Here is a 23,860-nt window from a genome sequence, read left to right on the forward strand (position 1 = left end):
CGTGTTGGCTAGTTTCAATAGCTCTGTGTACAAATTCTGGAAAATAAATTTAGCACTATTATACACATTATGGTAGGTATGTAAGATGTGAGTATTTTGTTTTCAGAAACATTTATTCTCGTTCTTTGGCGATGGTTAATTTCTTCTAAAGTCACTCTTCGACCTGTCAATAATTATGTATTACTCACGATGACATGCGATTATACTTTTACCAAGTTGACATCCATTCTGTTCCGGTCGTTGATCTACCTACACTCCACCTATACGCCATTCATCTAATAAAAACTCTTTCACCTTGGTTTCGCACTTTCATTCCGGGTCGATCCCGGTCAATACCGAACGGTTTTTAATCCTGGCCCGACAGAGTGGAGGTTATCATAATTGAAGGAATGGTTTTTAGCCGTTCCTTCAACCCGCTGTTTTCATGCTCTGAATTCAAATATATTTGAAAACAAAAACAGTATGGTAATGTTGTCTAGCCGCGTCAATGACTTATTAAATGGACATCTCACTTTATATCGGCGCGCACGAGAAATTGTGCATGAAAGTCATTCACAGATGTATAGGTAGACGTCACGTGACCATATGACGTATCCATTTCCATTATGCGATACAAGCTTCGAGAATTTATAGTAATATAACCTTTATTGTAATGGTGTATTAGTGTCATTACTCATTACGTTAGAAACAGATTCTAGGTTACTTACGACTTCTCGGAGATTAGACGCAAGTGAGCCCAGCGCATCACAGGCGTCTGTCCAATGGTTTCTGTCATTCAATTGCATTGAATAAACATTCATCAATATGTATCTTAAAATGGTATTTTATCAATAATAAATAATACTAACACATGAAAAGTGATATCCCATCTTTCTTGGAGTGTTAAGTAGATTTTTTTTACAATTTTTACCTAGGCACATTGGCATTTTGTAACACAATAATAACGGCGGAGTCGAAACCTGACAGTCAGAAATTTTGTATGGGCAGACCCAGCGGTGTCGCCAGACCGCTTGCAAGCAGAATGTTCATTTGAGCGTAGGATACCGATATTAAAATATGAATTTCGCCATCCGGCAGACCCGACACAAAGTGAGTGTCATTTTATTTTCCAGATGCTTCGTCCATATTAATGTCATTGAGCCGCGTTATTCGAATTCGCGACTCACGGATTAAGAGGCGGATAGAAAATAATGTAGGCCAAAGTTACCTGAACGATTCATACTTGGTACAGTAAATGACATGGCATTTTAAATAGTATGGGTATCGGTGGCGAAGGGTGGAGGTAGGCTGTTAAGATCCGACATAAATAGTGCAAACCACACTTTGTCAGTCACACGTATCTGTTTTCATTGAAATATGACTACAATGTGTAGAATTGTAGATAGTGTTTGTTAGTTTTTAAAATTCAATTAAACCCTGCCTAATCCAAGCCATAGTAGATAATAGTCAAAAAATATTCGTTTATTTAAATTATGCCACTAAACCATACATAATTTTAGATATTTTGTAGAAAGAATAATATTTTTTATCGATTATGGTTTGGTTAGGCAGGGTTTTTATGAATTTAAAACAAAATAACCAGCACTGTCTGTAATATTATTATGTATTCTTAATTCAACGAAAACAAATAAGTATCATTGAAAAAGTGTGCATTATTTTTGTCGGACCACCCATAGCATACGTAAACTATCATGGTTTGGTTTAGGCAGGGCAGGCAAAATCTGCAAATTGTATTCTTAGTTCAATGAAAACAGATAATTAGTATGACTGACAAAGTTTAGTGTGCATTTTTTATAATATCGAATCTTAACAGCCTATCTCCACCCCTCACCACTGATGGATATAGTAGTTGTTTGGCACTATGAACATGGAACATATTAATGTACCTACTCGTTAATTAAAATTATTGAAATTACATTAAACAAAAAATTGCTGTTATCTACAGATGTTTTATATTTAAAGTTTGACCTCACCTCACCTGAACGCGTGGGATGACATTTTATTTGATTTTGGTATAATGCAAAACGGGTGATTTTTGAATAAATATTAGTAGGTAATACAATATTATACTTCAGGAAGTTTGTATTAAATTATGAGATTTTATTACGATATCATAATATTATATTTAATTCAGTATGTAGGTATCTCGTTCACATTTCGGTTACGTATGTATTCATCTCAAAGCTTCTCCTTTGCATTTGCATTAATTTATTATTACCCAGATAACATCTTACATTTTTATATTGTAATAAATATTATTTGCTCTGTCGGGTTAGATTTTTGTTTTGTTAAAGAAGTCTTGCCTTAATACTTGTGCACGTCGAGCAGTAGTTATACGTTTTATAATATTGTTGTCGTCTTGTATAGAGAGCTAGGTCGCGGCCCACGCATTGATTACACCTCGTTTTCGACTCGATTCGATGTCAACATGATATTGTACCGTGTACCACATGCATATAAAAATGTTTTTTTGGCCTGTCATATCGTAGGACCATGTATTCGAAGGGAGCTATAATTTTAGATTAAATAATGCATAATGTCCACTATTGCCGAGCGGTTACTGCGCCGGATTATAAATATCGGCAAATTTACATGTTGTTTTCCAACTTATGGACCTAATAGGTTGAGCATGTGGCTAAAATCCAATATGTTAATGCATCGTCCGCTTTGTGGAGGTGCACATGTTATCATCTTCTTAGTGTGTAATCGTAACGGAACAGTTAACTTTTTTGTCTACAAAATAACTGACTAATTGAGATGTGACGGCGTCACGATTTTCAGAAAAAAACACTATAAACTTGACTGGGCAATATAAAATTGAATGTTTTATTTAAACAATTCTATATGTTGTGCCCCATAGTCAGTCAAAATCTCTGATAACATAATATATAAAATAATGAAGCTAATGGTAGGTTTAGGGTAGATTACTAATTATGTTCGCCTGCGACGCTGATTACCGCTCCGTATGTCACGTCTGATGCTATATCTCACATAGTCGTCCGTGTGTTAAGTTGAATTTTCATAATTGACTTAACTGCAATATTGCTGAAATTATTTTATTTTTTAATCCAGTGCTCGGACAGGGCTGCATTAAGTATTACTATTACGAGGTACCTACTTATTCTGACATGAACGTTGTAGGTATACTAGTGCTTTTTAATGAGTCGTCCATATATGACGTTACGTCCAAAGGAGGGCCACTGGGGAGGGAGTCTATATTGTGATGACTTGCGTCGAAGATAATGAATGGGATAGAGGAGGGATACCTATTAATAATGTGACATGACATATGAACTCATTTTTTTCTGGTTATAAGCTGATATTCCTTGAGAACATTATAATACTATTATGTGCTACGTTGATGAATCGGACGGGATGAATTAAAATGTGACGGAAAAGACTTTATGACAAAGAATGACGATATATGGATGGGGGTCAAACACTCAGAGAACCCATTTCTGTGGGGTCAAAGATATCTAAAATAGTGTGACGTCAGCACTGTTAAAAGACCTTTGTGTGTAAGAGCTCTTTGGGAAGCATTGTTTTATTCGATTCCAATACAATGATTGCCAATTGATTAAATTAATAGCAGGCACATTACGATGGTATGTACAAAAGTTCGCAGAATAGATACGTTTGTATTCTGTATTATGTACAAAGGATTCTTATTTCTTAGGTTGTCCACCTGATTTCATTTTCTTTTAATCATACTGCATTCATTCTTGCAAGATAATATACGGCTAAAATTATTTTTTCCTCCCATAATGATAGTTCGGATGAATGCAATAATTGTATGGCTCTCTGATCCCTGGGTCTGGTATGATGAGGCTGTTGCAGTAGTGCCAACTATCCACAAAAATGCCAGATATGGCATGAAAGTGGTGGAAAAAGATGACAGAAAATCTGCTAGATTTTCTCTAAATTAAAAAAAGTCTAGAAACTAGAATATTTTTAAAAATGAAGTTTGTAAAAGAGAGAAAGAAAACGGTCATCGGTAAAATATTGCAAATATCTATCTTGTAAGATATTGCAAATACATTTCGAATTTCCTTAAGACGGTACTTCAGTGAAACGGCAAATAATTTTCAACTGTAGGTGCGACGAAATTTTCGACCACTGGCAGTCGGAGAGCGAAAGTGGAGCTGTGAACACGTCAATTTGTTTTGTGATGGCGACTGGGGAATTAATTCTTAAATCGTGTAATGATGACTAAAAAACGTTACCCATTTACTTGAAAAAGAAAACATGTCAATGAATATATTATTATTATTAGTAATAGAACAATTAATAAACATAACATTAGATGGACGCATGTTGACTTTTTATGACAAATTATGTTATGTTCTGCACGCGTCATTTGCACAATCTTCGCGTTGCGTAGTCAGGATCGTTTTAGACCGTGCCTCAGCTGAAGTATAGCCTTAAGATTTTTATGATCTAGTCTCAACTGCACGAGGGCTTTTTTTTGTATTTCGAGTGGTTTAAAATGAAAAATCATCTTTTATCTTACGTTTCATTTATTTTTGTTTTGGGCTCATTTACGTAGTGGAGCACGAGGCCCGATTGGACCCGCTAATTAGACTGATTATATTATCAGAAAGCATTTTTGATTTATCATACTCGTTTGTATTGACATTTCGTTCGTAACTTATCAAAACAACTAAATGTTTTGCTGTTTTTTTTATCTCGTTAATTTTTCTGTCATGCTTCCAAATAACTGAGCCTTCTTGCAGCTCTGGCTTTTGCCAAAAATAGTGACCTGAATCCCCGCATGCTTATTCGCGCGCTATGGTTCATCCATCCGCGAAGTAGTTGGGTAGGTAGGCGTCTATCTGCTTACCTTTTCAAACGGGTACAGGGTGCCCTTATTCGACCCACATTATGAGTTACATGTTTCACAATAGTAAAATTTAAATAATCTTATAATGTTGGAGAAAAGTATGCATTGTTGAGCTCTGGCAGTAGTTGTCACGCGACAGCTGCAAAAAATGTTCCACTTTGATTCTGGCGAAGGACGTTTCACTCAGCAACCCCAACAAGATTTTGATCATTAGGTATTATAATGAACACAAATATTTTATACTGAACTACGAAAAATTACCTTTTGAAATTTACTTAAAAATGTATATTATTATAGTGGTAGGGTAATTATTGAGGTATACTGAAGGTCAGTTCATTTTGGAATAAGTAGGTTTTTTATATTAAACTACTTTAGATTTTCACTGTGTTTTCTTGTATTCTTCGGTATTTGTGTTATCGCCTTGCATGGTATCCTCTTTCCGACGTTTCGGGCGTATGATAACGTCCGTCCTCAAGCGATAATGTCGTATAATTAGGTTAATAATACGGAACTAAGGATTTCTTGTTTAAAATATAGAAGTGATATCGGCGAACTTACACTGCGGGCAGACGCGACCGTCAACCACAATCAGCGGATTGTAGTTTGGAAAACCACAGTTAACCAAAGCAACGGACATTTTCTCAGATTTATGCCTCATCCCAGACACTCCGCTCTTTGATTCCAGCTATAAAACATCTGAGCATAGCGGTAACCACTGGTGCGGTGCTCACCTACGAGTAGCTTCGACACGCGAAGTGGTTAACGTATTAGTATTTCTTATATAATACTTGATAATGGTAGAATTTTTGTATACCATTATTATCAGTGAGTTATCTCAGTTATCCCACTATTTTTTTGAAGTTACAAGACAATTTTAATAAATGCAGCAGAGTATTTTTTTCTTTTGTGTGATGAATTGTGTAGGTATAGCTTTCAGTAAACGATTGGTATATTTATCTCAAAATCGACTCTTTTCACTTTATCTCACTGTTGCCTTCAGACTATGTTTGTATAATATGTGAATGTATGTATATTATACAGCGCTAGGTTTATGATGACTAAACCGTCGTCGTCGTGAATTATTTGATAAGATTGATATTGTAAATTTTAGATATCTACTTGACTTTTTAAAGTAGGTACCTACCTATAACCTTTTCTTTCCCGTATAAATTTGTAAGTATTCGACTAGTAAAGGCAAATGTTAACCAGTAGGGTATTGCATGTTATGATCATTCTGTGCGATATTACCATTATAATAGTCGGTGATCATAACAAACAAAGCATAATCATCCAATCGAGAAATATGGGCTAACATTGTGCCACCATTATTATTGCATTGTCTCACAGAGGCATTTACATATTATTAAATAACATGGGATCGTCTCATCCTCGCGATGATCTATTTATATCGGAATTATTATATCCTATCTGGAGTGGAGATGGGATGAGATTTTGCATTATGGGTATTGGTATTCAGTCGATCGCGGTGCCTTGCAAAATATCGACGCGAATTGCTTCCGAGTTCCATTGTGTTTGTGAAAATTATTTGATAGGTAGTAAGCCCTTTTTAATGCTCGTCATCCCCTTTTGTCTCAAAATAATAATTAAAAATATGAAATGAGAAAACCGATTTGACTGTGTAAACAATAAAATTATCCGTCCCATACTACATTAATTTACAATTGAACAGTGGTTAAGGCATCTTTAAAAGTTCTTTGCAAAAGTGTGCAAAAAAAGTTGCAAATTAAAAGGTCAATTTAACTATGAGAGAAGACGCTTTTGAATTTTTTAAAAGTGTGATGCTAATATTGTTTTATAGTGTTTCCATCAGTACCTACCTATTCACGTCGTCATTGTGTAATATCGCTTCGAAGGTTTTGACTTCCTGATAGTAACGTTTTTGGCCACCAAAATCGTACAGTACAGTCTTTTCTGTTTTTTACGCATCTCAAATATTTTAATTTATCTTATCATTATCGCTATCAGTGAGTAGTTGATATCTTCAATCTAATATCAACTATTATGCAGATGATAATAATGTTTTGTTTTTTTTAGAATTTTGTCTAATAATAATGAGGGTCTGAGGATTAAATACGTGACATAATGAGTTATCAGCTGGTTTCAAATCGCCACATACATATTTATTTATGCGTGAACGGGGATTAAAATAATATGTAACTAATCTGTATGAAAAGTTATATTTCTAATATTGGATAACACACCACGATGAACCCCTCTGTGTAAAACGTTGTAATTTTTTAATTAACGACCTTTTTTATTTGAATATTTTTGCCTGACTTGCATCCCTTCAAACACACTAATAAATAAAAAGAACTAGATAGATAGATCAATTGTTTTTTTATAATATTATTAATGGTTCATTTGAGAACAATACCCCATTTACATAATTTTTTAGTCACACGTTTAAAGTCACTTGTCTTTAAAGTCGATTTATCCACATTGCACTTAGACTCGTTTAATTTTCATCTCCTAGCTACATGAATGTTGTAATAAAGTAATTTAAATAAAAAAAATGTGCAATACTTGAATAAAAAAAATGTTCTAGTTACTAATCTTAAATTACGTTAAACTAATATGTTAAAATAATATGTTGAAAAAAGTTACAGTTCAAATTCTTTGCTTCAAACGGATAGATAACTAAGCAAACAAACTACCCTCAGCCGCGACGATAACGTATACAAAATGTGGTTTAGTGTTAAATCAATGATTTGCGTTTAATACAATCAAATCTACTAATAAACTCCTTTTTATTTCAAGACTTGTCTCTTTTAAAAAGTTTGTTCTTGTAACCTTGTTTGAATATATTATCAGTTCCATAAACATATATTATGTTTTTGTATGTTGTAAAATGTTGAAAATCTAGATTACCAAATGATAGGGTTGACACGATTAGAATTTTCTCTGTAATCCCGACGGACACAGCCGACTGGGATTGCGTTGGAATTCGGGATAATCCCGCAAAGCCTGCGTGAGTAATAAGGGCGCGCTGCGTCCTCGTATTTGACACCGAAAGAACGGAAGACCTGAGTATCTTGATCTAAAATAGCAACGGTATTTTATTCGTGAATTTGGAAAATGTTTAATCAAAGTTTACTTATAATTATAATTAACATGTGCCACGTACGGCCAGATCACCAGGCCACTCAACGTGTGTTTTGGGGCTTAGACTCTTAATTTTTTTAAATGGAAAAATCAAACGCGGTTTTCTCTCCATTCTTTAAAAAAAAATATTTACCCATTTATAAAATATAGATTGGTACCTACCTACCTGGCTGTAGTTATAATTATTATGTATATTTTATTTTAATATCTATTGAAACACAGAAGCGAAGTGTTAGTATATTAGTAAAAAAAATAATACAAAAGCTGCATCTAAATTATAATATTAATGATAATATAATAATAATATTATGTAAGTATATTATTATGTGTGTACATACTTATATTGATTAATAATATATATTATTATTGTTTACAATAACTGGTTCCAGCATTAGTGAACAATGACAACAAAATATAATACACGTTTTAAACTTCCTGATGAACCCCTATAGTTTTAAGGGGTTCCGGTTCTAAAATAATAAAATTAGGGTTCCAGGGTTCGGTTAAGGTACAATTTCCTGCTCTCTTGCAGCCCCTTTCGAACTCATTGATTTTTTTTAAATTATTAATTTCAATTTTTAGTAACTTCGGCAATCCAACAGGAATAAATATTATACGGAATAAGTCTTGTCTTAACAGTCATTATTAAAAAATATTTTTCATTATCCTAAATATATGATACATGCGCAGGTAGGTACATAATATCGCGTATTTTGTTATGATACCTTTATTTTGCGACTCGATATGAAAGGTACACAGTTACATAATATTGTATTCGATCTATTTTTTTTTTTTGCGAAGTGAGGGTTGTCGCCTTACGTCGGGTATACAGTGATTGTATTAAATAGTTAGGTGTATGATGCTTATGTGATGTTAAGTGCTATGGAGACGTCTTGGGAAGAAGGTTCCTCGTTCGGAGACGAGGAGTCGGACTATGAAGATGTACTGGAAATACCGCCAGAGTTCTACGAACACATGGTAAAGCGTAGTTTATACTAATCCTCAATAATTTTGCAAGAATAAACAATTATTAATAACTTAGACTAGAGATACATATAACTCTTATCAACAGTACTGATTATTGTAAGCATATTTTTATACGATGACAAAAATACTAAGTATTTTTGTTACTTTGAGTATGTACACAAATTGAATGTGATTGTGTGATATACGTCGTAGATATTATTGAGGTAGGTTGAATGAATTTAATGGTTAGGTTAAATGTAAATTTTACGTATTACATTTCGCCGTGAGCTGTCGTACCACGAAGAGATGGCCGTGTAGCAGTGAGATCAAAAAATGGTGCACTATTCGTGGAATGTTATTAGTATTTTGTATTTCTAATTTACTTACTTACCTACTTAATTATTTTCTTCTGTCTTTCCCGTGCATTTCGGTGAGTTTTATTACATATGCATTTTATTTACAAATGAATTTGATATCAGTGCTGGACGGCCATCGGTTTCCGATACAACATCTCACGGTTAACAGCACACGTATAATTTTCCGGAAATTGTATTTATTTGGAGTACTGGGTTCGATTTTTAAATCCTTATCGATAAGTTTTATCTAGTAAGTATTGAAACGTTATTGCATTTTTTCAGTAAGTATCTACGCATTGCAAGTAAATTGTGGGTCAATGAGCGAAAATGTTCAATGGAAGGGGAGCGTCTCATGATTTAGATTTGACTTGAGAATTAATTACCCGTGAAGACGATAATGACATCATTATTCATTGTAATGCAATGATTAATGAAGACGGATTCCACATCCTATTATTTACCTATAACCATGTCTTAACAATAACCATCTTTTATACAGTTCATAATAAATGTAGATTTCATGATTTAGTTTACCTGGTACAATGTAATAATGTGCCACAATACACTGGACAGGTGATTTTTATGTTGACCGGTCCAGTAGGACATCGTGGTGGATTTTGTGGTAGGTCATCTTGACATGGTCGTTGGAGTGATTGATTGATATAAAATATATTTTATCACAAGGCCTGAACAAAAACTAACGATACATGCGAGTGAGATAGTATTCGACACGCGTATAATCTCCGCAATATGCGTTACAGTAAGATAAAAAACATATAAATACTCGATTTAGTGAAGCTAAAAGTGAAGCCGGTATAGCTTGAATTTGACTTATGTACTTAGCGAGAATTTGTGCGAAATATAAAGTTACTGGTCAATGTTTTTTGTTAATTGAGTAGAAAAGATGTCTAATTGTGTTGCATGTTGCAAGAAGTTGGTATAACGTTTCATTGGTAAGTAAATAATAAAAAAATGAGGTTATACTGTGCGTTATACGCAAAGAAAACGACTTCATATAGCCGGACAATACCTCATCTCTTTAGTATCTTTGCTCTGAGCTTTATCACCATTTTCTTTGAATGCGGGTAGTCATTATTTATTATTGTCCCGTTAATCCTGCTGAATATATAATCCTATTTCAATTGTAAAAATCACTACAAAGTTTAGTTTAGTACATTCACTAGATTCAATGTGCACTCCTCACGACTGTATTGTTTGCAAAAAGGGTCTGCAGCAAAGCCCTGCCCGCGGGAAGTGAATTCTCCGAAGGTGCATTTTTTGGATCCATATTAATTTTAATTTGTATCTATGGTGCCTACTGCAGACAAGAGTGAAATAAACGCCGATGTACATTGATGAGTCCCTTATATATACTTATATAAATACGAAAGCCAGATTATGATACAGATCTAAGTATCGAATATGATCGAATATAACATATTCTTTAACATGTGTTTAAGTTTATACCATATTTATCCACACTGGAGTTATACCTTCTTACAACCTCACGCAGAAGGCAACCCATTTCCCCATTCTCGTGTTCACTGGTACACTGTTTAGTTATTAAATTTACCAGATACTAAGTTGTATAGAACAGATTTCCTGGGCAATTAATCCACTCGCAAAGAAGATTTTGTTAGTCGTCAGTGGCGAGATGAAAGTGAAATTTTCTATGGTTTCCTACTAGTACTGCCAGGCGTTGCCGGGTACATTTCGGAAAATATGTTTGCGTCAGATGACAGATTTGACGGATGTCCTTTTAGATGGGTCCTTTCGAGATGGTTTTTGTTTCATACGTTGTCTGATAATATTCGTAGTTTTCTGAAAAATCAAATCCGTTACCTACTCTCATTATTATCGATAATATTCGCACTGCAAAGTGGCAACCCTATTCTTCACCAGGTGTAATAATAAAATATGTACCTACGTATAATATTATTATCGTAAAAATGTCAATATTTTTTTACGTCAGTAATGGTTGTGTGTTGTTTTCTGTGGATGTGGGGGCGGTTGAACCAAGATTTTGGAATTGTATTAAAGTATGTTGGTTTTCGCATTGCGGTAACCTTATTTTATTATTCTGGTTCCTATCATATCGGATGTTGGGTGTCGTATCATTGCAGCCAGATCGTGCCACTAGCACGCATACTGTGGTACCGCTACGCAAGTTGTTCCCGGCCCCGGTACCAGCTTTGTTGCATTCGGACAAGATCGTCAGGTTGCAAAATTTGCAGCGCGTATGGCTTGGCTGTGAGACACAATTCTGATCTATGGCATTGTGTGAAAACTGAGTGACTTTTAAAGCTTTTGAACACTTGGTGATATTGTTTTTCCAGTGGGTCTATTCTATACTTATCGAACACTAAATTGATAAATAGTATCAAACTTAGGGTAGGTTTGTATCAAAATATTAGCACTTATTGTAACAATTACACGAAGCCGGTTTTTATTGTTGCAATAAGTGCGATATTTTAACAGCAGCAAGATAGGTGCTGTTAAAATATAGCACTTATTGGAACAATAAAAACCGGCTTCGTGTAATTGTTACAATAAGTGCTAATATTTTGATACAAACCTACCCTAAGTTTGATAATATTTTTCACTTTATCACTTTAGCGGTCGATAAGCATAGAATAGACCCACTGATGTGACTAAAGTATTTAACAGTCTTCAAGAAATCAAACTACTCGCTCGTACGATTCATAAGCATCTCCTCCACATGACGTGACCTTATCTGACATATTTGATAATAAATTCTGCAAAATTTATTTATGGAATTTTATATAGGTAGGTAAGTACCCAATTGGCAAAATTCACATATATTTTTTCAATATGTGTTTGAATCCAGAGCATGGACCTAAACAGGTTGAGCAAGTGGCCAACATCCATTTATCGTAAACCCCTTCATGGGGCGGCCAAGATCCACACCAGATTGTAAAGCTAATAAAAAAGATCAGTACGTAATTATTATTATACTAGTGGAAAATGGAATTCTATCAAGTACTTAAATGCTGTCTTAAATAATTTACAAGCGAGTTTTTAAAGTTTTTTAAATGTTCATTTTTCGATACCATAACGGTTATGGTACATTACAGTGATTTCAAACCAGGTCCGTGGATTCTGTGAAAATTTTCAAAAGATTGTGAAAAATGTGCACTTTTTCGTATGTACCTAATTAAGTATGTATTAAAAAAAATGTTTTCACGTGTCTTTAAATAAATCAATGAAGCGTTTTAATGTTTACCTTGGTTAGATGATGTTCGTGTGGTGGTTACTATTCAACATTTTTTTTATATAAAAGAAACACTACATAATAATAGTCATTCTCCGAGATTTTACAAAATATTTCAAGGGGTTTCCTCCACACGTAAAAGGTTGCGAATCACTTAAGTATACATTATTTAATACGATAGGTAAGTTATTTACACAGACGAAGAAACATCTTTATTCATGAAGCATCGACCAAATATAAATACGTACTTACCTACTTTCTTAACTAACATAATTATATTTAAACAGTACCCAATTGAACCCTGCGAGATCGGGTCAGACGTTTCTTATACGTAAGAAAGTAGATTATCTAATGTTCACAGAATCCATTATCTTTGACTGTATTGTCATGTCATGTTTAATCTAGGTATATTAATCTCACGCGTATTTTGGCTACTTATCTTCTCAATTTGTGCTCTAGTAAGTCTCGGTTTGCCGAGGTGGTTATTTTTTATTATTTTTTTATTGGTCGCCATTTTTTTAATGTCCAGTACCATTCTTACGACTACATACTTAATTCCGTAACGGGCACTGGACGCCATTATTTCGCCCACGGTTTCTCTGCGCGACATCGTCACAATTATGTAGGAATCATTATTATTATCGCTGAGATGTTTTTGTTTTGGTAAAGTGGTCTTTGGACGACAAGAAAGAATATTTTTTTGCTGCATTTTAATCTTGTGTTGGAAAAATCACCCTATAGACCGGATGCTGACACGCTTTTCGTATTCATACTATGAGAGATGTAGTTTCTTTTGTGATTTGTCTATCTGTGACGAAACTATACAGTACCTACCTATACACGATAAGTCAGAGCCTCGCTCTTGACTTGGTATTTGAACCACGTGCTCGCCAATTTTATATGCATGATATTTAAATGAAATTTATTTATTTACAACTCGTGAACATTACAAATTAAACATTCAAGACGTTCACAACATCACATGAATAAAACAAATGAAATTGAAATAGAAGCAGTATTCCAAACTTATAATGTGGGTACACGGAAATACGCCGACTGAGCCAACTGCTAAGTAGGCCCTGTGTTAAGAATTTATAAAACAACCTCTGTTTATTTATACTCATCCTCACGTATGTGGAATATATCAATATCCGAAGCGGTGAATACAGTTATTGGCCTCCCAATTGGCAACACCAATGGCAGGTTAGTTCTGCACCTTGGGAAAAAGATGCTCCCGATTTCTAAAATAGTTACCAGGGATATACAGGTCAATACTACCAAGAATAGCAGAGAGAAAATACATGGCCAAATATAGATATCTTCTAGCGTTTCGAATACAATATATAAGGATACCTTAGAGAAATTCAGTTGGATAAAGCCGCGTACACAAATATTTTAATGTATAGTATTTTTTAATATTTATGATATAAGTATTTACTACAACTGGTTTCGTCTTCCGGCATTATCAACGGCGAAATTGACGAAACTGGTCTTGTCATATTGTGATATTTAAAATAAGTATTTAACAAACACAATGATTGAGCTGTCATTATTATCTTTTGACTATCATATTATATATACTATAAATTAATAACTCAAAAATTGTAAAATTAATGAAAGCTTTGTTTCGAAACCACCATAATGGAGTTCTATCACTAAATATTATCATTTTGAATAGTCTGATTCTGTCTGCAAGACCGGTTGAGGTTGGTTAGTAATCACTCCTTTCAAAATTACTTCTCTTCGTGCCTCTTTACAAAATATAGTGGTGGTCTGAAAGTGTATAGATATATGACAGAAAAAAATTGAGTAAAAGAGTACCAACCTAAGAGTGACTTACATATTTACATAATAAATTTATGGAGTAAAAGATTTACACGACTGTAGGGAAATTGTATGTAAGACCCATATCAACTTTTTGCTCTACCCATATCAGCTTCATTGTCAAACTTTCTCTCTTAATAAAAAGTTTTTGTATGTTGATACCTATGGATTATTTATTATTCATAGGCGTGACTAGTTTGGTTAAGCATATCAGACTTGAGCTCCATCAGCAGCTTAAAAAATGATTAAAATTTCATGTGTTGCTTTCTCAATTATTGTCATCGAAGGCATCTGTGGATGTGATTTTGTCCTACCTCTCCCCCTTTTAAACTCGAGAAGGCGTTAAGAGGTTAAGTGAATGGCTAATAACGCATCTTTGTAATGCCTTGCTCAGACCAAGATACATCTGTGCGTCAATAAATGAACATTGTTCAAAATATGTTTTGATACAAACGTCTTTTTTTTGTATTTGCTGCGGATGAAGAAAAAAAGGCAAATGTATTGACAAACATTTCAAAAAACAAGAACTACATTGTTACGAACATTTGTGTCGGGACAAATGTTTACAGACATTTGTATAACTTTTTCCCAAACAAATGTATCTTGGTCAGGACTAGGCATTAGAATACCTAAGAATAAGGATTCTCCTCATTGGAGAAGACTGAATTGTTACAGGACTATAGAGCCAATGATTTAATATATTTGCTAAATTATAGTTGTTATTGATTTATTGACATACTAATATTATTAATATAGTTATCGTTGACCGTTCCGAGAATGGGTTTATAGGCCGAAAGACGTGTCATATGTAAGCTGTAAACTACCATTTTAATTCCAAAGCTGAGCAAATGGTTTGCCACAGATTGGAGGTTATGGTACGTAACATTTTTTTTCGAAGAATAGTAAGTAAAGTTGTCAGTAAACCTCCTCCGTCTGGATTGAACACACCTTAAAAAAAGTAATGAATTACTGTCGGCTGTGGTATGCGTTCCTTGAAAGTATATGGTTGAATTTTAAAAAAAATCAATGGCGGCTTAGAAAAGCTAAAAAATACTTTCAATTGGTTGGTGCTGAACACTGAAAAACAACAGACTCATAATAAATTACTCACCATAAGTGATTATGCCAATAAAATTTATGTTTCTAAAGAGTATTGGGCAAGTTTGGGAAACACTTACGTAAAGGTCTAATCTGAACTCTTGTAGTTCATGGATCGTGCCACTGTAGAACAGGCAGGACCTTGATCTCACCTCAATATTTATACTACCTGATTTATCTTTGTTTACCTGTAGTCGGGATTTCATTCATTATAATAATATTGTATCAGGTTTTGATCTTTGCATTTTGACTACGTAATTAAAATGTCATTGAGAGAGAAAACTGTATGTTTTCAAGACGTTAATGTCTAATGTCTAATGTCTAATGATGTCTTTCCCAGAATCGTACCTACGTGTTAATGATTTTTTTTTTAGTGAATATTGTTATTAACGTATTTTCTCCATTATTTCAGGTATCTCAGAATGGGCTCGACGTGCTGACCGCCCTTATCAACCGCATGGGCTCTGACTTCTGCAGCTACACGCAAACGGTGCTTCCACATGTCATTGACAGGTTAGTATACTTGTGATTCTTTCAATAATAAATGCTATCTTCCAAAGTGTAGTATATTTCATTAATGTATGCTGGCAATTGTGCGTGTTATGTTTTTTAACACTACAATGGGCCATGCAACCCAATGACAGTAGTGAAACAGAAAAGCCCAGGGTTTGAAAAAATTAGATGGATGTATTGTGAGCACACCAGGAATCAAACCGGGAGCCCCTGGATGAGAAGCCAACGCCTTATGCATTAGACAACGGCGGCTTCACTGCTGGACATGAATTTCTCCCATTTCTGTCCATTTCATTCGGTCCTGTGTCTTTCGCATCCATCACAGTCTGGTGGCTCTTCTGTATTTATCTAGTAGCGAGTATTCCAATACCATTTGGTGCTTCCATTCTTGAATCTTTCCCACTGGTTATCCCCTTTACTGATTTAACTGGCCCACTGCCAGTCAAGTCCTGTTACGCGATGAATGGTGTCTGTACGTTGTGTTTACCAATGGATATCATCATTTCTGATCATGCTCCACAATGATATTATAGTAATGTTGATTATTCTATTTCTTGCCATGAAACTGTCACTTTGTGTACTCGGCCGGCTGTCAGGGTCCATACGTAGACATTGATCGAACTATTTACGAGGCATTGTGATGGATTGGAATACAAGAAATCTTTTAGTTTAAATAAATTACACATAAATGTGTTATTGTTTAATTAAAATTAATTCTAATATTCATTCAATTTATTTATTTAATTCAGTAATATATGTTGTGTTTTTACGGCTCATGACCAGTACACCGCTATTTTCCTTTCGATAATTCATCAAATGATTATTTTCCGACTGCCTTTCTACAAGGTATGCTTACTTTTCACTCTCTTGAATCTCGTAGGTCTCTTCTGCTCTTGAAGCACTTTTGCCTGTTATCGCGAGGGATGGTTTCCAATCCTGGTGTCCTAATGAATTTGAATTTATATGCGCCTGTCAATTACTTACGTCGTCGCAGCCATGATTTTTTCTGGATCGGAACCGTTTCCTCGTGTCAAGCCTATCAGGCACCATTAGCGAGGAGTGCGAGACTAGTCAATGCGCTCCCCAAAGACATATATTTTTTCAGTTATTTTTCTGTATAAAATTCTATGTTTTTTGTATTCAATTTTTTTTATTTTTCTGTATAAAATTGTACTTCACTATGTTTTTATTTTAATTTTATTTATTATTATTATTCTTATTATTTTATATATTCTCTTCTCTCTTGTTAGGGTAATATTTGTTATAATGTAAATCTCATGTTGTGTACACTTGAATTTAGATTTGTTATGTCCACAATGTTTTGTTTTCTTAAATAAATAAATATCATACAACTGCATGTAATATAAAAATATGAAATTGGTTGTATAAGCAATTTTACAAAAACATAAAAATCAGTGATTATTTTACACACTTGAGAAAAGAAACAGTACAATATATTAGGTATATGCAGATAATAGAAAACATCACCATAATGTTACATTACAAGGTTCTGCATTTATGTAAGTGTGGCCTGAGATGTCCCACTGGTTGTTTTAGTTTCTGTGGTAATTATTATAATGTGGAATGACAAACGTCAAAATATTGTTCTCTTAATGTGAACCAACTGTTTTCAATTTTCTCTGCTAATTGTTATTATTTTATATTTTCATTAGATTTTTGAAATAAATCTTTTTTTCCAATATTCTGGAAGCATAATATTGTACAGAATCTATTAGCAAACGATTGTATAGAATTTATATTCTACAGAAGAGACATGAATTTAGAAAATAACTTATGTTAAAATAAGAATGATTACCTTCCTTTTTTAATGTATTTACTTTTTTCAAATAAGTATATTAATGATTTCATTATTTGTATTTTTTTTAAACATTAAACATAAATCCAATTTTGAATAAGATATTGAACAAGTTAGGATTACCGAATATCTACCTCTGTGTAAGATTCTTGTTCCCATAACACGTCTAATCATTTAAAAAATCAGTGTACTAGGTTTGGAAAACTTTCCAAACCTCATAACTCTGCAAAAGTATTTTTGTATAGAGAGTGTGTTCATTTTTTCGAAACTCCATTTAAAAAGAAGAATATATGGTTTTTACGGTTTCTTGAAAAAGTCTTTCTTATTTATGAGGTTCACAAGATAAATGATATTGTGTTGTTAAATGGTACATATAAATACAACTTTCCTCAGCTCTGTAAAGATAACAGTTGTAGCTGTATGCTTTTACCACATCAAAGAATATACAATTAGATACATTCCTTGAGAGAATCCTGCATCTATAATCATTTTGCCATCACATTACAGATGCATTTGAAAGTCATTCATATATTTTTTTAATGTCAATGCAAATGACTAGTTTGTTTATATTTGAATAATAATTAATTCATAAATTACTTTAAAGTCACCACTGTAAACCTGTGAATATTTTTGGTTGATTTCCTGTTATTGATTCATGAAAATTATCAGATTTATTTGCTATAATTTTATCATTATGGAATCAAATTACCATTTTTATAAAATGCATCAAGCATCAACATTTATATTCATTCAAACATTTAGTATATAAACAGCAGGTTCATTATTTCTTTTTCCATTCTCTTTATTACCCAATTACTTATAATATATTTAATTAATATGTTTATTATATTCAAACTGTTTATTTATTGAATTCTAGATTGGGCGATTCGAAGGACTCTGTACGAAATTCGGCCCGCGCCGCCATCACAGAACTATGCGTCAGTGGATCTCTGTCCATGCCGCAGCTGCTGGCCAAGATGTCTGTTGCCTTTAAGCACAAGAATGCCAACATGAGGGAGGAAGCTTTGAAATCCCTTTCTGAAGTCATATACAAGTGAGTGATAATGTTTTGATGTAAGGATAACTTTGTAATGATATGAAGTGGATACAGGCAGGTTACTTCTCATAGTTTTTTGCATTATTCCTACGCACTGTATACTTATATGATTTTTTTTACCCCTTTTTAATATATTAATAAGATATCTTAACATTGTGATTGTCTTGAATTAATAATCTGTAATGTCTATGATATCTAGGCTTATCTAGAGAGCGGAAGGACGAAATTGTTTTAATTATATTATAGTTATAATTATAGTTTTCAAACTTTATTGTTTCATAGCTTTCTCAGTGTGTTAAAAAATTCTTTCACTGTGTCTTAAATTGTTAATTAATTCTGAAGTGAATTTTTGGTACACTTTTGCTTTCTTGAAGCTGTTTTTAGCTTTCGTGAGTTGACAATTATTGTAAAATGTTCCATTCGGAATCACAGTCGACGCTTTTAGCTTTCCTGAGCTGTGGTTGAAAATGTACCTTTCACAATCGGACGTAAGAGAAATTGTTGTCCCTCTCAGTCTGTGCAGTATTTTTTAGTATGGACCTATACTTTCCATTTTTCAAGATGGGTTTTTGAAAGCTAAATAAATCCAAAGGACACAGTGCTATAATAAAAAAATTTGAAGACAAGTAAAAATTGATATATACGTTGGTATACATTTTTTTATCACCTACAAAAACACCTACCAAACCATATAAACCTATCATTGTGATTGTGCATTGAATCAAAATTTCTGGAATTTTTATTTCTTTAAAAGCCTCCGGCACGGCACCCCTAGGTGTGGGTTGACTACACTTTGAATATCACTGACTTATGGGAGTGAAATTAGAGGGCATAGTAATTGAATCGCATCATGCGGATATCTAAAACGTGAGCTATAAACAAAATTATGTGAGAGTAATAGCGCCTGTACACGTGCGTGAATTTACTGGCAGCAATAGTAGCGTATTTTAAATTATCATGACAATGACTACTATTTACACGTAAAAGTGCTGACTGTCTACAATCTCATTCTTTAAGAGTAAGCGAGATGAGATGTTGTCATTTTATGGTGCTTTTTGACAGGTATTGAAAATTTGTTAACCTCACAATAGTTGGTTTTTTGCTGGCAGGTTTGCGACTATCATTCTACTGCGCAGGTGCAGTTCTAAAAAATCCTTTCTGTTGCATGAAAATTCAGAAGCTTCAAACTTTTTTGATTCATGCATGCAAGCTTGCAACTGCAGGATAATACATGTTTACCCATACGTTTTTTTGTTATGGCCATGATAATACTTACTGTCAACAGTAAATCCATGCACGTGTAAACGGGGTGTATGATTAGCAGGTATGGCAACACTTAGTGCGTCAGTACAGCATTAATGCACTTTATTGCAATTGGAAATAAAGTTTGCCTGGATAATGATATAATCGAAACGATAATAAATCTATTTTACTTCCGGAATAAACTTTTGTGTTGGCATTTTTTGAAAATTTTGGTTTTATTATTTTTGTTTTTTAAATTGTATCTGTTTTTAATATGATATAAAAGTGATGGTGGATATAGAAATCTGGATAATTGAGATCTATTGTATGATGACAATGATTTTATGGTGAAATAATGTTCCAACGCTTCACATATTGCATAATATTTTCGAAACTCAGCTTCATTTCTCTTTCATTCAGATGCCACACATCCACATGGTGTATGAAACATGCAAAAATAATAATCTATGTTACTGTGAGATAGTTATGAACGACGCTGATTGCATTTATGTTGAGAAACGATAAAAGTTTAAAAAGTCACTTGATTTATAGATGTATATAGCTGTCTCAATAATTGTTCTTGTGGCGTTGATTCCTTCCTAAACATGATTTGGTTTTTTAGACTGGGGACCCAAGACCTGCAGTTAAAAACTGTTACGCCCGCCATTGTTGGACTGCTCAGTGATCCTAACTCGCAAGTGAGAGACCAGGCAGGCACCACCATGGTGGATATGTATAAGCATGTTGGTGAGTGGACTTTTCAAATAACATCTCATCCACTTTGGTTTTTTGTATATAATTATATATTTTTGACATCAGTGGTGTGTCGTCCCAAATATATATTGTACTTACCTATATATTTTTTTTTACTCTAAAATAGTTTTTTTGTAAAAATCATATTTTTCATTATGTTTGATATGTTGAGAAAAAAGGGAGAAGGAAAGAAGGAAGAAATTTCGACGCAAACTTCCAAGTGATGGTCATTAGAGAATTGAAAAAAATGAATATATTGTAAGCTTCAGAAACAAATTAGGTGTCATAAGATTCGTCTTTTGTCATTTACAACAGCTGCTGGAATTACCTTTTCGCTTGAAATCATCCGTTGACGCCTGAAGGGAATATAAAAAACCATCAATGCCAGTTTTAAGGGAGTGAATCCTAATTACATGGTAGAAAATTAGTTCAGTGTATTTCAAAGATAAATTTAAGAAATAGGCCATTGCTAACCATGTGTATGGTAGTGAGCATGACATTTTATGGGTAGAGGAATATTACATGGATTAAACTCCTCGAGCAATGATTTTGTCTCCCAATTGTTTTAAAATTTTATTGTTTTTTTTCTTCAATTTTCGTCCAAAATATATATAGGTTGTGTTATATTGAGGACAAATATGGTACCTACTTCTATAAATGCTTTTGAAAAAATCCTGGGAAAACAAGTAAGACCAAGTGGGATTCAAACTCACATTTTTTACTTTACAGGTGAGTTTGAGTCCTACTCGGTCTAACTTTTTCTTCTAGATTTTCTTCTAATTGGTATATTTCTGAGGTTTTACAAAATTATGTATTTTCTGTAATAAAAAATTTAACATTCTTAAATCTTGTGTACCTATTTTCAGTATTCAATAATAAAAATATTTAAAAAAAAAGTATTTTTAAAAACTTTGAATTTTTTCTAAATCGTAAAATAAATAATGCATGTCTCAATAAATTGTCTTTGGTGTTGCTAATTTTAGGTGATAAATTAAGAATGGATCTCCGTAAACAGAAGTCTGAATTCACCGGAAATAAACTGAGTGCCTTGGAAGGCAGGTTTGACGAGGCGAGGGATGATAATCAGCTTTATCCGTCTGCATTTATAAGTGAGTATTTGTTTTATGGATTTAATTATTTATCCTAGGTTAACACTGTTTACAACTAGGCGCTATCGTTATGGCCGTGTTCACAATGGGCCGCTGGGATAGTGTCCACTTCTGAAGCCATGGGTTGCAGGTTGAAATCCCGCATCTCGGAAACTGGAATATTGTTTTGTTATTAAAAAAAATGAGTGCAAGCATTTTTGCTGGCGAGGCGGCCAATATCCTCAATGGATTGTATAGCCAGAATGTAAAAAAAAACTATTTGTGTCAATAATGCTTGTATCTGATTTTTAAGGCACAGCAAGCAATGTTGACGAAACTGACAACTTGATGATGGCGAAGCCAGCGAAACCAGTCAAACGGACCTACAGCATTCCAACTGCAGCCAAAAAATCTGCTGATTTGACAGGTTCTTCAAATTCAGGTTGGTGGTGTGCTATCATAGGAGCTATTTCATTTTTGTAACGCATCATGTTAGAACTTGGAGGATTACTGTCTACATAATCCATTGTGATAGCTCCAAGGCTCCAACGAATCATAATCATTCTGAATGTCGAGTTTGGCTATTTATCATCGGTGTAATTCTTCATTAAAAGAATCCCTTTCTTCTTTTCTTATTCAAAAGGGATTTGTTGAATGCCTCTAATTACAAAGTCTATGTTCTTATAAATCTTTCTTCAGTAGAGTCCGGATTATCCAACCCAAATAGGATTACAGAAGGGCCTGTTAACCATGAATGAGATGTGAAACTATATTTCTAAAACGTTTGCCTACTAAACACAAATTTAATATATTTTCTCGTATTTTCGAGTATGTATCTTAATTATTGAACATTGCGATTGCAGGATTTAAACTGTTTTAATTTCGTCTATGGATGGATAATCTGGAATGTTGAATAATCAAAGGTTGGATAATCGGGACTCTATTGTAAAAGCCTATTATTCTATAAAAGACCTGAAAATGTGCTTGATGCTTGCGTTATTTTAGTTATAAATCCCAAACTTTTGTTTTAAATATTTATCCAAAGGATTCAAGGAAGCTCAAGTTAAGTTTTGACTTTTTCTACCCGTCTTTTACTGTTACAAAATATTTCCACACATAGATTATTCATGCTTAGCTGACTTTTTTGTTAGAATATTGTTTTGTCCTTTTATAATGTTGTGTTTCGTCTGAGTTTAGTAGCGTATTATTACGATTTTTCCAATTAATTGGTGGGGTAATAACATCAACAATAATTTATACTAACTACTAAGATAGGTTATGATACGGGTAAATTCGTCATTCTAATTCGGAATTAATTGACTTATATAAATTCAGCATTGAAAAAGATTTTCAAGTTTTTTTTAGTTTGTTAATCTTTCAGTCAGGGAAGAAGTAACTGTAGACTATTATCATAGGTGCATGGACGTTAAAGCGCCATCTGGGCAACTTCCCGCTTCCGTCCAACACATACATAATAATATGCATACCATGAAATAGCAGCCATGACATATTGGTTGTCGAATATGTATAAAATTTCTCCATTTCATGTTAATTAGTTTTGCAATAATGGTTGAATTTTGGATTTTGTGAGTAGCTTCTATTTCTGTGGTATGTATTAAACGTGCAATGTATTATGTTTGGGGAATAAAAAACAAGTGTTTACTTGTCTCGTTTCCGAATTAGGGAGATAAGATAACAATTTTAAACATTACGTTTGAAATATATTTAACAAGTCATTTGATTCAATATTTTTTTACTTTTTAATTTGCAATAATATTAATAAAATATCGATAGTATAATCAACATTGGTTCATTATTAATGATTGACATTGGGTTTTCAACATATTATGTTAACAATAATCCAATAAAGATGTTTTGCCTGATTTATACATTCATAGTAATCACATCATGAGAGTTAAAATGTTGCATCTGAACTATTACACTGATGAAAT

At 33.5% G+C, this 23,860-nt stretch overlaps 1 protein-coding gene across 8 annotated transcripts in view; it reads left to right on the forward strand.

Annotated features, from left to right (window-relative positions):
- Positions 1-23,860, forward strand: part of chb (CLIP-associating protein) — an 81,575-nt gene that overhangs the window by 24,194 nt on the left and 33,521 nt on the right. For 6 of the 8 annotated variants that reach the window (XM_085942767.1, XM_085942771.1, XM_085942766.1 and 3 more), the window contains exons 4-8: positions 15,852-15,952; positions 18,646-18,822; positions 20,690-20,814; positions 21,804-21,929; positions 22,222-22,350. In XM_085942767.1, coding sequence (XP_085798893.1) covers positions 15,852-15,952; positions 18,646-18,822; positions 20,690-20,814; positions 21,804-21,929; positions 22,222-22,350 — 658 coding nt within the window. Of the gene's footprint in view, positions 1-8,784; positions 8,942-15,851; positions 15,953-18,645; positions 18,823-20,689; positions 20,815-21,803; positions 21,930-22,221; positions 22,351-23,860 lie in introns of those variants that run through there. The other 2 variants (XM_085942769.1, XM_085942772.1) reach the window with 2 other exon arrangements.

The sequence above is a fragment of the Rhyacophila brunnea genome, unplaced genomic scaffold (assembly GCF_057557595.1).
Source record: "Rhyacophila brunnea isolate RB1 unplaced genomic scaffold, BYU_Rbru_1.0 scaffold_15, whole genome shotgun sequence".
In the NCBI taxonomy this organism is placed as follows: Eukaryota; Metazoa; Arthropoda; class Insecta; order Trichoptera; family Rhyacophilidae; genus Rhyacophila; species Rhyacophila brunnea.